The 16322-nt window shown below is 40.6% G+C and overlaps 1 protein-coding gene across 6 annotated transcripts in view; it reads right to left on the minus strand.

Annotated features, from left to right (window-relative positions):
* The window catches only part of PLEKHA8 (pleckstrin homology domain containing A8), a 31592-nt gene that overhangs the window by 7135 nt on the left and 8135 nt on the right, over positions 1–16322 (minus strand). For 3 of the 6 annotated variants that reach the window (XM_026103842.2, XM_064506248.1, XM_026103844.2), the window contains exons 2-14: positions 12274–12390; positions 11403–11558; positions 10704–10823; positions 9163–9287; positions 7473–7631; positions 6526–6566; positions 5658–5821; positions 4401–4563; positions 3725–3810; positions 3021–3079; positions 1859–1989; positions 1231–1301; positions 307–368 (exon numbers count right to left, since the gene is read on the minus strand). In XM_026103842.2, coding sequence (XP_025959627.1) covers positions 307–368; positions 1231–1301; positions 1859–1989; positions 3021–3079; positions 3725–3810; positions 4401–4563; positions 5658–5821; positions 6526–6566; positions 7473–7631; positions 9163–9287; positions 10704–10823; positions 11403–11558; positions 12274–12390 — 1454 coding nt within the window. The remainder of the gene's footprint in view (positions 1–306; positions 369–1230; positions 1302–1858; positions 1990–3020; positions 3080–3724; positions 3811–4400; positions 4564–5657; positions 5822–6525; positions 6567–7472; positions 7632–9162; positions 9288–10703; positions 10824–11402; positions 11559–12273; positions 12391–16322) is intronic. The other 3 variants (XM_026103840.2, XM_064506250.1, XM_064506249.1) reach the window with 3 other exon arrangements.

Genomic DNA, 16322 nt, shown 5'->3' on the forward strand with positions numbered 1-16322 from the left:
TCATTTAATAGCTCTCCGAATACGACAGTATTTTAAGTTCTTATAAAAGACTTGCAACACTGTTGCAAAAGAAATAATGAAAACTTTATGCACAAAAATGTAACCCAGGTGTTTTGGCTCCAAAAAAACAGGTTCCACCCTGGAAGTCCAATGCTAAACATAATAGCCACAATCCTCACCCTCAAGATAAGGTCTGACAAAAGGAATCTCTTCATTTCAAGGCTTACAATTTTAATACAGTTTATTAAGTAAATACAACATAACATCACATTAACAAGACCCCTAGTAGCCAAGATAATTACTTACCGCAAAGACCCCACGTACAACCCAGCCATGGTGTTGCCGTAACGTCTTCCCATAAGCATTGTCTTGAAGGAGAGAGAAAAAAAAACCACAACGAAAAAGAAAAAGGGATACATGTATGGAAGTTTTAAGTTTGCATCACAATGAAAAGTCAGAGCTTAGAAACTACTAGTTAAGGATATATTCTTGTTGTTGCACACAAATAATAGCTCTTTTTTTAGCATCACTCATATGACTGAAAGGAAGGAGAAAAGGAGATGACAGAATTAGGATTTCTGGGTTGGGGGTCTCAGCTCTGCTGTCAAATCTCAAACAAGTCATCCATGGCAAAAAAGTTGTTTGAACAGACAGGAAGGAAATGTAATTTGTATTTGACTACTTTTGCCTCATGACTGTTTTTTTTCTTCCACTCTCTAGTTCTCAGTTGAGTGCAGGTCTGGAAAAATATTACAGAGGATGAAATTATCCTGCAAGCTGACAGTTAGCCAGTCTCAATCCAAACAGTTAGCTCAGACATTAAACAAAGTCTCTTTACACAAGGGTAAAGCCTTAACCCTTTAGAACAGAAAGTATCGGACTCTTATTAAAATAATCCTCAGTATGTCTCTTGCGAGTGCTCCTGAACACAGCCCTTGATGAAGGCCATTGTGACATTCTCAGGCAGTCCCAATAAGCTATGCCACTTACATAGCCTTTTCTTCATGCCAAAAGCACACCAATTAGATAAATCTTCATCTGGCATTAAATCAAGATTGACCAGTTATCTAATAATCTGCCTGAAGGCCATGATTTTCAAAAAAAGTTGCATTCTGGAGGCTAGCTATCAATAATCACAGGAGAAAAGAAAACCCAGGTTCTAAACAAGGAGGAAAACAGCTGAGTATGTAAATTCAGAGACACATGAAGAATAAAGCTACTGGAACTTACTCAGAGCTGTTTGGATATTCTTTTCTCCATTCTTCACTTCTGTTAAAAATCCTTTCAGGAACTTCAAGCCTCTGTCAGGATGAGCCCAGAAAGCAAAAGAGAAACTATGTTCATAACCAAATAAACCCCTCAGTTTGCAATGCAATTTTGGGCACTTCGTAATTTCAGTATCTTAGAGGGACATTCTGGAGCCAACTAACCCAGCTTAACTCCCACTGCTTATAAAACTCAGAATTAAATAGATGTTCTTCATCTGTATAAAGAAATGCAGTCACCTCCTCCAGCCTCTCTCCTAGCCTAAGGAAAAAGGCTTTGCTAAGAGAATTGTGCTGCAACCTGAAACCTTCTGCCTGATACACTAGTCCAGCAGGAACAGTCACTTAGTGTGATCTGTTCTTCACTTTTATGGGTGATGGCAGGGGAAAGGTTGTCTGTGATTGCTTTTTCAGGCCTTTTGGCAAAGTGACAGCGATAGTACTATAGACTACATCAACTTGACCCTAGTCAATTTGGACTGATGGGACCTGTGAAAGTAACTAGTTTGCTCCATAAACACAAGCTTGCATTGGTGAAAGAACTGTCCTCACACCTTAACTGTTTATAGCCTAAATAGATATGAGGTTGTTACCTTTTAAGCCACAAGAGAGCCTCTGTAGCAGAGTTTCTAACTTGTGCTACGCCCGTGTTCACTTCGTGGAGCACTATCTTCTGAAGGGTATCAAACTCTTCTTTGTTGGTTATAAATTTCTGGTTTATTTTCTGGAGAAAAATAAGAGGAAAGGCTTTATGCTTTTAAGATCAAACAATGCCCTGTACCATACAAACCAGGTATTTACCAAGATTCTTCCTTGCTAGCCTGGATTGGGCATGCAGGTATGAGCGAGAGAGCACAGAGCCACCAAACAAACCCCATGACTTAGCTCCTACCACGTGCCTGCCACATTACTACCATGAAACGCAATCATAGGAAAGTGGCTCATTCCACAGTTTACACAGAACCTGCCATTTATGTCTGACAATGTTCTTTAGGTAGTTCATGTGTTATCCTACATACAAGCGGAAAGGTGTTAACTCAGCCTGCACATAGAACAAAGATCCATCATCCCAGAGCTCCAAATACAAGCAAGATCACCTTCTGACAACAGCTAAACTGTAAACTCTCAATTATACTTAGCAGCCATCAGCATGTTTATGTTTCTTAATTTATTCCAAAGTTTGTTATATACAACTTCTAATTGCACAAGTAGTGCTCCAAGACTTTGCAGACTTAGAGGTGGAAAAAGTTTCAGAATGGGAACCTCAGCTACAGGATCCACTCCAATTTACAGCTCCTGAGGAGCTGGTTCTTAGTGAACTTGTTTTCCCTGATCTGGCTGAGGAAGGGCACTTTCTTCTCGTTTGTTCTCCAGTCTAAAGTCAATACTGATACCATCACATCACAACTTATAATCCTTTCAGATCAGAATCAAAGTCATTTATTAGCTGTAACAGACTTCTTACTTGGCAGTCAATCAAATTTAATTTAAAAAGTTTCATTGTGAAAAACGGTTGGATTTACTAAACACAGCAGGCACTCCGAGAGCGGAATTAGGGACATTTCAGAATACTGCTCTGACAAAGAGCAATGTTAACAAACATTAAAAAGGCCTTCAAGTATTGACTCCTACAACAAAAATTCTTGAGTTCTGGTATCCAAGCTAGATGTTCCAACAAGGTTATGATCATCTGTTCAGACTCATGCTGGCTAAATGGAGTCCTGTTTAAAGTCAGTGTTAGAAGTTAGTTATTACCTTGATGTTACCTACAAAATCCATTTTAACAGGAGCAAAAACAGTTGGCCCCAGCTTGTCTGGAAAGAAAGAAAGGCCACATTTTGAAATCACGCCTTTTCCCACTTCTTGTACCTTAGTAATAACTCATTTCATTTACTCTTACCAATTGTTCTGAATAGAAGGAGAATACTAAAGGAACAACACAAATTTAAGTCTTTCTTCAGTTATAGAACCCAAACCCTCCATCTGGTACGAGAGTTAAAATATACTAATTTGGGGAGTCTTTAAAGGGACCTGTGACATCCACTGTCAGATTCAGAGGTCAAGCAGACAGGGGACTGCAGTAGCTGGAGATGAAAGTCTTTGGAAAAATCAAATAGCCACAACAGACAGTATAGCTGATGCTACCATCAGCTGTGCTATACATAAGGCATTCTACACTGTTCTCTTCAGAGGAGGAAATCACTGTTCCTGATTCACTCAGATTTCCAGAGAGCTTATACAGGGGTCCCAGCTAAACAAGATTGAATTCTCTACAAAAGGCAGGAATAAGAAACATCTTCTGGTACTAGTCATATTGATTCTGCTGTTAGAAACTATTTTACACTATACCACTTCAGCGAAGAAATGAATTCTCCAAACTAACTGTTCCACCATTTCTCCTACCTAGTGACAGTCAAAAGGAATCAGATGTACGCACACCACGAAAAGGAGCTGCTTACCCAGAACAGGCACAATTGCATAACATGACTCCAAAAACTCCTCTGTTGGTATGCCCTCCTCCTCACACAGTTCAATATCACTGAACCTGGGATCCAGGACAAGCAGAAAAGATATTTTTACTGTAAAAACTCCTTTTATGCAGCTTCTAAAGACAAAATTGCATTTCATGCCCATTTCATTTGAATAGAGGTAAAATTTATGGACATAGAGCCACCAACACGGCTTTTATTTCAGTACATTAAACAACTACAGAAAGTACACATTTATCTGGTGGTGTGCAAGCAAGGTCTGTCATCACAAACCATGAAAGACAACTGCCAGTATAGAGATATTTTAGAATAGCTCAAACACAAACTCACTAACAGTCATGCTTTCAGAACTTCACACATTGTCTGCAGTTACATCTGCAGAGAAACAATTGCTTCAGCTCCAAAATGGGAGGGGCTTAGGGAAGTCATTCAAAGTTGGGTTTAGGTGAATGACTCTGCCCTCAAACCACTCTGCACAACTGATTTTACAAAGTTGATCTTCTTCCATTACTGTGCTGTAACTAGTCCTGTGAAATAATCCCAGCAGATACAGCTCTGCAGACAGAACAGACTTAATTCGGAATCAATTAACAGCTTAACACGAAGTCTGAATATCCTTGTAATTTAAATCTGCAGTGTGTACTACCTATTGCTCATGACACTGAAGAAGGTAGGAAAATCTTTCTCATTTCTGTCTTCCTCACATGATAAAGTCAATCCACATACAGAATCTGTTTCTGACTGCAGCAACTTGTGGGTACCAAAGCCTTCTACAGCTTGCAGCTTGCTCTCTCCATCTTCTTTAATACCTTACATTTATAGGAAACAGAAGAAAAACAAAAAAAAAACCACAACCATATACTCATATTGTTATTACTGTTCTATGCATCTATACGAAGGAAGGTATACTTGGAACACGCAAGTTCAAAACCTTTCCCTGTCAGCACTGTGACACTCGCCACACTTCCTCTGCTGTCGGCTGCTGAGACTTTTTTTTTTTGCATCAGACAAACCAGCTACCAGCCTCCAACGCAGGTGAGACTGCACATCTTCAGTGAGGACGGCCTTAGGAGGGAAGAGCTTCAAAGGGGAAGCTGTTAGGTACAGGCAGGGAAGCAGACTCATCTCCCTGAAAAATGGGCTAGTTGTTGCATGGTTATAATTTCCCCAGTGTTGAGTTCTGGAATAACGGCCAGGCAAAGGAGGGTATTGTTTGAACATGATATAGTCCATTCAACAGAAGGAAGAATGGAAACTATGTTACTTGTAAAGACTTGATTTTTATTTCAGCAGCCCTTAACAATGTAATCACGTTGGACGGAATTTTATACTGAATTAATTCCATAGAATTTTACTGAAGCCACACAAATCCAAACTTCATGTTTTGCTGAAGTAATGGGAAGAAATAAGGTATTTTCTAATGTGCTCTTAATTGTGAGGAAAAGGGTTAATTTTCCATAGAGATTTGCCAGAGCAATTATGTGCAACTACAAGGTCCAGCCCTCTCAGACAGCAACATAAAACTTCCCTGATCCCCTTCTGACAATGCAGCTCTATGTGCTAGCAGAGGTGTTAAGGGAGAGCCTCTGGGAATGAAGTGTCCATCCACAGAGCAAGAATAGCCCAAGCTCTGCCAAACTGCATTACCACTTCTGTCAATCAGCATCCAGAAGAGCCTCCTCTTGTTCAAGAAAGGGCTTAATCTCCCTCCCCATTCAGAACTATTAGCTATCAACAAAGGCAGGAGCTATGCTAAGACGACTTGACAACAGGCAGATACCAGCCTAAATTACATTAGTCTTGTACTAACATCCCCTCTCCTGGGAGGCAAGGTATCAGCACTCACAGGCTTCCTCCAATTATTCTTAAAGAGTAACAATCCCAAGTAAAACACGGTACATACATTCACCTGCCAAATCCTCTTCTATGTGGTCTTCAACCAGAACATCACTGCTCCCCTCATTTGTTTCCAGGTTTAAATGCGCCAGGCTTTTAATAAGGGTTTGCTCTTGATGGTTAAATTCTGCCTTTACAGAGCCATTTTCACAGGGGTTCAATTCCATCTGCCTGAAGGAAGGAAAGGAATAATGATTAGTGTATAAAAGCATTGCTTGGTAAGAGTCTCCCTGTGAAAACACACAAATGATGGGAAAAATAGTTACCAGAATTCTAGGCTCTCACAGGCCACTGAGTCAACTAACTTGCCTAAAATAATAAAAGGCACTGGTAGGTTTAACAAATAGGATATGTATCAATGATTCAGCCTCCATTCATGGATTATTGAATAGATTCACAATGATTTTAAAAAGACAAGAGTCAAAAAAATACAACTGATTACAAAAAAAGAAGTTACAGGCAGCTGTTGTAGCTAAAGACAGCCCCTCAGGAGTGCTTTTATATATACACCCTTGACATCTACTGCACAAATCACAGCTTGCTCTCTAGCAATTATTTTATGAGCATATGGAGTGGAACCAAAGATACAGGAAAGAGCACTGAAGTGGGAGAGAGGTGACTGATGAGTGACCAGGTGGTCACCAAAGCAATGGTGGGGGAGGAGGAAAATAAGAGGGAAATGGCAGAGAAAGGAAAAATATGAGGCAGAGCTGAGCCAGCTCCCTTTTGCTGTGTCTTTTTCCAAGTCTGCAGCTCAGAGCAATACAGTTTTGCCTGTATCCAGTATTGGTAATATCACAAAGAAAAACATGGAAGGAACAGACACTACCAAAAGCAAATTAGAAAGAGATTGACAATAAAGACTTTTATTATACCTTTCTGTTGTGATGTGACTGGACAAGACTGAGTGTTTTATCTGTGAGATAAGGAGGAAAAATATTCTTTAAACCAAGTGCAGCCTATCATGTTTCTTAAACTTCACATTTTGTAACATCCAAACTAGAGCCAGTGAAAGAGCTAAGCATATGTTCACTATTTGTCTGAGCTGGAGGCTGTACACAGACAAACAAAAAAAGTGCTACACGGTTACAGCATTAAAGTATTGTTAAAAGACACTTCTTTCAGAAGCTAGCTAGCCAGCAAGTGCCAAGGGAGACTCCATACAGCATGTCAACAAAACTAAGGCAATGATGGTGGGAAGCACCAAATACACAACATCTTTTATTTCAGAGGGGGAAAAAAATGAGTAAATAAAAAGACTTTGTCAAGAAATATGAGGCCAGATTCCAGGTAAGGTGAAGTAAACTCACACTTCCCAGATACCGTGAAGCATCTACCTTCCTGCGTACACCTTAATCTGCTGTTTGCTAGAGTTGCATCTGCAGCTGTGGTTCCAGGATCCAAGAAAGTGCCCTTGCCACTGAAAAGATAAGCTCACCAGCTCCTGTTGGCATATCATCACAGATACGATACTGCAATAACTTAAGAAGATAATAACTGCAATGAGCTCCCACAATGGATCAGCTTGCCGTATAGCCAGGCTATTTTGAAACAACAATGTCTGCAGCTGGATCAGGTCCTAAAAGTTACTGACTAGTAACTTCCACCTATCATCAGAAGTTAGAGATTAGTCACTGTTTATCAAAAAAGCCCCAAAAAACCAACCAAACAAAGCCCTGCATCACTTGCAAGACACAGCATGCCTAGTGGAAGACTACTAGCTACTGCATGGGTGAAAATTTCATTCTCGACTTCCACAAATGCTACCCTACCAAAAGGCTTCTTACTTTCCATGTCAAGACTTAGAGAAGAGGATACAGGCCTTGTTTGATCTGAAAACTGCTAAAGGTGGGGATCCAGGAGGAGTCCGATGTAATAATTCAGAAGTAAAGGCAGTATTTGCAATCTGCATACATTCTTCAAGAGTCTTCAGGAAGGTGTCACAAGTTGATTTCAACAGAGCTCCCATATCAATCCCGCTCTGTGGGAAGAAATCGGAAGACGTTGACTCACCACAAGAGATTAACTTGGAGCATCCATCATTGACAAAGCCCACTATTGCTACAGCCATGATTCCTGTTTCACTTGAATTAAAATGCAAAGTGACACAGAACTGGCATCACATACTACTGAGACTATGCTCCCTCACAGCATTATTGCTCTTGCTGGCCTCTCACTACAACAAGCTCAGTATCCTTGCATTTTAACAGCAATGTCTGTTCACATCGCTTATCTTTGGCATTAAAAGTATATTAAATACAAGCCTTGGTGTATTCAACAGTGGCATTGCAGAAGGCACTACTGACAAGAGAAATGAAGAGTAAGCACGTGAAATGAATACACAGTGATCTGAAGATACAGTAATTTCAAGAACTCATGAGCAAAAAATTACTGCAACCAAACAAGCAGAATAAAGAACCACTTGTCACAAAATTCTTCATCTCTGCAAAGTGCAGTTATTGATGCTGAAATGCTTTTAGCAATAAACCCTCATAGTTAAATAGCTGCAAGATAAGGAAACGTGAGTTTTCCCCCATACCAGTGAACTACGAGCTGGATAAACACCATGTTATAGGTTTGTTGCTGACATCTGTAAGCTGCAAGTTCTAACAAAGCCTTTTAGTCATTTATACATGACATCATGGACACTATCACAGTCTGCACTACCACATTAATGCACTGTAAAGAGTTTGTCAGGTATTTTTAGGGAGATAGTTCAGACATGCAGATGATTAACCTTCAGGTGCTCTGCCTGCCTGTTCTGCACTTGAGGACAGGTCTCTCTTCCTGGAGACATCTGGACCTCCCCCACCTTCTTTCTCACAGGCTTCTCTAGGAAGCGAAGGGCCTCCCTCTTCACGTACTTACTCCCAAATCACACGGCAGATCATTAACAGTAGGAGACTCTTCTTAAATGATGCTTCTTTGCTCAAAAAATTCATAAAACTAACTTGTTTTCTCTTAAGGTTTGAAACTGTAACTGCTAGTTATTGCAGATGCTAACAAAGCAGCTCTTCCTCTCAATCTTGCTTCTTTGAGGCCTGTGTTATCTCTTGACCTTTTAAGGGTTTCAGTTGAGAAAAAGATCTTTTCTTTCCCCCAGAAGCAGGATTTTAATGATTCTGAACAGCAATCTAATTAGGGGCAGGTAAACATGCACCTCTTGCAAGCTATCTTTTCACAAAAGATTTTTTGTCTTTTTGATCCACTATATACACCTGATCTACACTAAAATAGAAGACATTGATAGGTTACCATCCAGATCTCCAAACTCTAGGGTCATCTCATTGCTTACTACCCAGAGAAAGTTATTTGCTACCTTTCTTTATAACAATACGGTATTATTTCATTGAACAAGAACTATTGTGTAGGTATGCTATTTCCCACATGACCTCAGCTGAAAGACAGCACAATACTAAATAGCTATGAATGAGTATTGCATTGGCTAATCAGGAGTTCAAAATACTCAAGACTTCACAGAACTGGTCTACATGAAGAAAACGGAGCTATACCTCTGGTTCTGACACACCAGAAATGCTGGCTTCCTTAGTTTTATGCACTTGCTGAACAAGGAGGTTACAGTACAGTCTAAGCTCAGACATTTTAGTTTTCAAGGCTTCCGTATTTTCAGTGAACTCTAAAAATGAAACAAAAGAAGAGTTAAATTTATTCTACCCATCTTGCAGTATAGGATTTTGGAGAGCTGCTGAAACAGTATTATCCAGCTTAATTCAATCAATACTTCTCCATTTCAAAACATTTTCTATCAGCTCAGAAGACACAGACTTCATCTAGGTTGGCCATTAATTCCACTTATGAGAGGTGAAAACATGCTTAATTTTTTTGCTATCACAGACAGAATAGCATGTTCCAGCTAGGCTTTTCCAAAAGTTAAAATGTAACGTAGAAACTTAGAACAAAGAAAAGTAGTAAGTACAGTGTATTTGACCTCAACAAGCCTTTTTAATAGAACTAAACTGCTAGATATAGTATTTTTTGTTTTCACTAAATCTAAGGTGCAAACAATTACACTGTGAATTAGATGACTGAGGTTCTTGGTTGAAAATAACAGGAGGGAAAAGACAGGTTCTTTCTGACAAAAATCATTTAATATATATTACAGAATTACAGAACAGTTGAGGTTGCAAGGGACCTCTAGAGATCCTCTCATCCAACTTCCCTGTTCACAGCAGGGTCAGCTAGAAGAGGTTGCCCCAGGATTGTGTGTAATTGGGTTTTGAGTATTGCCAAGGATGAAGACTCCACAACCTCCCTGGGCAACCTGTTCCAGCGTTCAATGACCCTCACAGTAAAAAACGTTTTCTCTCATGTTTAAACAGAATTTCTTCTATTTCAGTTTGTGCCTATTGGCTCTTGTCCATTCATAGCATACCACTGAGGAGAATCTGACTCCATCTTCTTTATACCCTCCCATCGGATATTTATACACACTGATAATAACCCCCCAGAGCCTTCTCTTCTCCAGGCTAAACAATCCAAGTTTTCTCAGGCTCTCCCCATATATTAGATGTCCAGCCCCTTAATTATCTTAGTGGCCCTTTATTGGCCTTGTTCCAGTATGTCCATGTCTTTCTTGTGCTGGGGGGCCCAGAATTGGGCACAGTACTACAGATAACTTATGACTAATAGTCAATCTGAGATTTTTCAGAAGTAATTTTTAGACATTAGAGTCAAAGAATTATTAATGCCATGAAATAATGTATATCTTAACAAGACTAATATGATTTAGTTCTGCAAACATATCAGCAGCTTCTTACCCTGTACTACCGCATGTCAACTCATAGATATAATTTTGTTTTCTTTGTGACTTCATGTAGGCATTGTGGATCAGATCCGCATTTTATTTAGGACCCTACACTAGCATCTCCTGCTGAGAGTCAGTTTGAACTGGCATTTGCACAGCCTAGTGAAGACACATGGTACAGCTAGCAAGAGAGAAGCTATTCCTCACTTCAGGGAAAGGTAAGAGGAAGACTGTCCCCCAAGCACTTCCTGAGGATCACCAATTTACTAACAATCATTTTATCTTTACCATCTTCCACGTAGCCATTGCGTTGAGGTTGTACCTGGCTAAGGCATAAGGTCTCACAGCGTGACTCATGAAAAACACCAAGTTTGTAAGCAAGAGGCCTTTTCTTTGTGAAAGTGGATACTGTTGGTAAAAGCCAAGAGATTAATTTATTAATGTTTATAGCTTGACCAAGATCAGATTTTACTTTCTGAAGACTAGTATGCACATCTAACATCAATTGCAAACCTTTACTTTAATTGTCTTTGAAGGGCACTGACAGCCCAGTTAGAAAGGTCTGAGAGACTGGAAAGCTAAAGAGGAACAAGACACTAGTATAAGGCAGTAGGTCAGCAGACAGACGGAGAGGTGGAGAAAACTTGCCTCCACACACAAACAGAAACAGCCTGCATCCCAGGAACCCATAGCCTGGAGCTAGTCATTCCTTGTACTCAGGCAGGCTATCAGCCCACAGTTTTCAGATGATTTATACATAGCATATTTTAAGGAAAAGCCAGTTTTCAAATTTCTGCACTGAGTGTTAATGGCTGACATTTCCAGCTAGAGTCCTCATGTGGCTTGGCTTTTAGTGGCATTGAAGACTTGCAGCACAGGTTGGACACAGTTCAAGTACAGATTTTGTCATCCTTGCATGCACATCCTAGGGTAAGGATGGGAGAATAAAAAGTAAATAGTATGTGAGCAGTAAAAGCAAGTTCTTGCCTTTTTCCTTCCGCATCCTGCTGTCTGTCAGACAGGCTTTGGCAGTTCCTAGTGCAACCAGCCACTTTTGCCTCTCAACTGCATTTCTTGCCTTCAGATAGAAGTATTGTTCCCCTGGGATGATCAGGTCCATTCGTGTGTTATCTGCGGGATGAACTGGAGGCACCACAGATTTCAGGCCAGACCCCTCCTAATAAGCATGGCACACACTTCCTCCCCCTCAGCCATCCCAGCCTAAATGAATATCCCAACAAATACGTACATGGCAAGTCAAATAATAACAGAAGAGCAGGAATCTACAGCCCCAAACTTCCCCCACGGCCATTCTGCAACCCTTAAACTGAGTTAGGGAATAGACAGGACACACATACATAACAGGTGAGGGACAAAAAGCTGTGAAAGGCAATTTTGTGGATAGTACTTCACCATCTGTGATTCTTTACCAAAAGGGCATTCTCTTTTGGCAAGCCTCTCTTTCAGTTTCCCTGCCCAAAACCAAACCTCAAAGTCATGCCAAGTAAACCATCAGGAGTAAGCAGGTCCAGTACTGAAGTTCATTACTCACATTTCTAACTTTAACTTGTGCCTAGGAAGCCATTTGAAGCTATGTGCCCTTTTACCATGGATGAAGAATAATGACACGCTTCCACGTAGAATTATATCCATTACATTGGAGACCTGCAGTTCTTGTAACATTTTCAAAATACTATAGAATAAAATCTTGCATACAGATCAAGTTACTGAGTTACTATAAATACATAAGAAAGAAATGAAGACACCAGATAGCTCTTGTGACCTAAGTCTCATCTCAAATGCAACATACACTTATTGGACAAAATTTGTTCATAGAGTGCTACTGTATCTTAGTTACCTTGAATTTCACACACGGCCATTTGGATGCTTCCCTTACAACCCTTCCAGGCATCTTCCTGAGAATCATAATAGGACAAGATACCACCACAGAGAAGAAACCATCGAGGCTGCCAGCCTGAAAAACAAAGTTGTATTTCTCAGTTACTTCTCTCCCAGGAATTCCAACATTTCTATAATTAAAGAATCACCATAAATAAGACCCCCGCCAAAGATTCAAGAGCAATTCACTCAGAAAAAGGAATCTGTTTGAATAGGTAAGATACTGTGGACAGTCCTGGATGTTGCACACCACAACCCCTGCTTGCTGGTAATTACACGTCTTATCCAACACGTAGTTGGACTCAGAGGCTCTCAGCTAAACCTTGGCAGTATGTTCACGAAATGCCATATGCCATGTTCAGTAGTTTTGCTAGCAATGTTATCACTGGCTCTCTCTTTTCCAAAACCAGCTTTTCAGTCCACTACCCCTCAATTCCTCCTATCACTCTCCAGTCACCTCTTCACTCTTTCCAAAAGTCACCACAGCTGTCTCATCTTACACATCTTCTCTCCCCACCAAAAGGCTGGTCAAACTATCTTGAGAAACAAAGGTCAAGAGACTCCTTTCTAAGTCAAGGGAAAAAGGGAACAGCAGGAAATGTGTTGATTTCTCAATACTATCTTTCAACTAGACACTTCTAAGTAGTTCCTGAAACTCCCATGCTGCCGAGAGAGAGAGAAAGGAAAGAAGAAGTTTTTAATAACTTGTACTTCTGGATCCATTCCCAGAGAATAATCAAAACATCAGGCTAGACAAAAAAACATTGCCCTGGCCTCCATCACAATAGTGCTGGGTACCACTTTTGCCCACCCTGCTGCCCAACTTCAGAACTAAATCACATCTTTTGTTCTCTTCTTTTGGAAGCACTTCTCCAACATTAAAACATATAAACGAACAAGACATGACAGTTGGCATTTATGTCTAATAAAATAAGAGCTCATTAACATAAGAAGAAATAAGACAGCAGTGTTCATTGGAGGAAATCAGCTTTTGTTACTGAGCTGCAACGAGTTTCCCTGGTCAGGTCCAGCAGAGTTGAGCTACCCAAGTTCCAATGCTGTGCTGGAAAACTCACTCTTGGGTGAACAGACAGGAAAAAAAACCAAACCAAACCAAACAAAACCCCCAAAAGAACTCGTGGTTTAAGCTACCAACCACAACTCAATTCAGCTTTATAAAACCCTAAAGCCACATGCAAATAGCAGGAGTATGGTTCATTTTTGCTTACAAGCAATACTATGGCACCAGGGCCAACCCGCTCCAATTGCTTACTGAACCTCGGGGGTGGCAGGAAAACAAACAGAAATCCTTTTTCACACACTTCTGAAGTACTCCAATATTTTCTTGAAGAATATAAAAAAAAAATTATAAATGTCAAAGTATTGTCAAAAAAAGGGGGGGGGGGAATGAGAACAAAATAAAAAAAGAAATGAAAAGCTTAGGTTTTTTTCTTTGTTTTCCCACCAAAACAGAGAAACTATCCTTAGCGATATGGGGAACTGGCAAAAAAAGAAAGAAAAAAAAAAAGTGCTTGTTCCTCAGAGAGGAACTGTTGTTAATTACTTCAGCCAGTCAATGGCTCAGAACCAACCCCTGAAACACCACACAGCTCCACAGTCAATACACACCTCTAATTCAGCCTGGACATCCTGCTGCTGCACCCCACGGGCTCACAACAGCAGCTGACCCGCAACGAAATTACCTCCCGTCAATCAAAGGCTGTGCGATTGATTAGCCAGAGCACAAAGAACTCTGCCTCCAACCCGCCGGAGATCGCCTAAAAATACGCTGCAAGTCAATATAGTTTGTTGAGGGCTTTTTAGTTTCTTTTTTTGTTGTTTTGGAGTAGGGGGGGTTGAGGAGGAAGAGAGAGAGAGCAGCAGTTATCTATCTGTCTTGCTTTGCAGACCTCTTCCTTATTGGATGAGTACTAAAAAGAATGATATGCAATTGTTAACAAGGACACATTATATTTCAGAACAGAATTTGTTACCCTAATAAAAACACTTTTTTTTCTTAAAGGAAACCGATAAAAAACAACAGCAAGGTTCTGTCAGAAGAGGTACTAACCACCTGTGGGTCCTCAATGACACTGACTCAGCAGCCATGGGAAGGTTATCCTAAACAACTAGCTAAAAATAACGTGGGGCTGACAAATCCCCGACACCGCAACAGGGATGCAATCTTCAATTACAGGAGCTTCGTATTTGCAGACAAGCAAAGAGCAGACAAAAAAAAATCCACAGCAACAAAAAGTCACTCCATTAACACAAGTCTCAGGCTTACTCAGTTTTATTCTCCCCCCATTACTTCTCCCAGGAAAACTGCAAAGCCTGGGCCTAAGCATTCAGATTTCACCTGATAGAAAGTTAAACCTGAATACTTCAAGGCCTTGATAATGACAGTAAAGACGTTTTTGAAGAAGAATTTACTGTGCTTATTTACACTGCTGGTGCACAGGGCAGGGCAAAACATAACTCATACCTCCACAGCTTGTCTCAGGCTCACAGAGCCATTAACAGTAAAAACTGACCTTGCTGGCAGAAAAAGCTTGATAAAACACAAGGCACATGAAAAGCAAATAGTAGCTTAAGGGCCACCTAGTCATAAGGAGACTGAACGAAGAGATTACGGACAACCTAGCAGACACTGGTTAAGGTCCTAATAGATATTGCGCCCTTGTGTGAAACTTAGAATTAGTACCTGGAAGATCTGATATTGTCCACCACAGAAACACATATCTAAGGAGTCTGTGCCTGCTAAGGATTCAGCATTTCTTTAGAAGTTTCCACAAACTGAAAGATCTGCCTACTTCCATTGTTACACTTCAGGAAGTCTGGATGCAATTATCACTGAGCAAACTTGACGTTTCTTGATAACAGTTGAAATTTGGACATAATTCAAACTTTAATGTTGCACAACTCAGGCTCCAGAAAGCATTGGTTCCAAAGTGCCAAGCCTGAAGGAAAAAACATATTTGAAGGCATGCAGATCATGTCAGACATCCACAAAGCCCATCTATCTGGGAGAATTACATACTCAAGAAGTTGAACCGATGACCTGGAAAACAAGCTGCAATTAAGAAATACCAGTTTCAGTTGCATTTCTAAAAGGCACAAAGACAATACCCAGGTTTTTATTATTGGTTGTCTCCCACTAGATCATGTAATACTTTGTGCTTCTTAACTTCTTGAGCTTCAACAGAAATCTCCAAAAAAGCTGATGTGACAGACAGTCCTTGGATTTCTTTGACCTTAATTCAGATATTAAGCGTGGATAGGAATAAACTCTGGAACTTCTGTATTACAGCAACATTCTCCTAATAGGAGGAATTAAAGCCTTCATCGCATCCCCACTGCTAATACCACTGGCCAGCCCTAAGATTTTATTGCTGCCCATAGCACAGTTGCAAAGCAGGTGGGCGCAGCTCCTCGTCCTTTCTTTGCAAAGTCACAGGAGAAGCCTGGAGTGGCCGCTCTGACAGTCAGAGACACTGGACAGCAAGCACAAGCAATAGCCACCCTTTCCTATCACCCTGGATCAAGTAAAGCTGTGCTACATCTCCAACATACCACCACCACCTTCCACCACCTTTATCTCCCAATAGCGATGGGCAGACAAACTACAGCTTCTGCCCAGCACTGCGTCCAGGATTGGTAGCTGGATGAAAGCTGCACAAAACTCAGCTGAAACAACACCAAGGCAGTGTCGCTACCCTGCAAAAAGCAAGAGAAAAGCCAGCAGACATCCTCCTCCAGTTATCAGGGCTGACTTAAGTCCATGAACACCATGAAGTTTGCATCTTTGTTTGCATCTGGTTTTTCAGGTAGCAGCTGTAGCCCAGAACACATCTCCTTCCTCTTACTTACGGCTAGAACATGGCACTCTCATACACAAAATGCCTGCCGTTATGAAGAAAGTCAGTTTTTTCAATTAGAGGACACATCTCTAATGGCTGAAACACAGGACTAAGTCAAGAGACCCTATTTTCAGCTTAGGAGGAAGAC

The sequence above is a fragment of the Dromaius novaehollandiae genome, chromosome 2 (genome assembly GCF_036370855.1).
Source record: "Dromaius novaehollandiae isolate bDroNov1 chromosome 2, bDroNov1.hap1, whole genome shotgun sequence".
NCBI classification, from domain to species: domain Eukaryota; kingdom Metazoa; phylum Chordata; class Aves; order Casuariiformes; family Dromaiidae; genus Dromaius; species Dromaius novaehollandiae.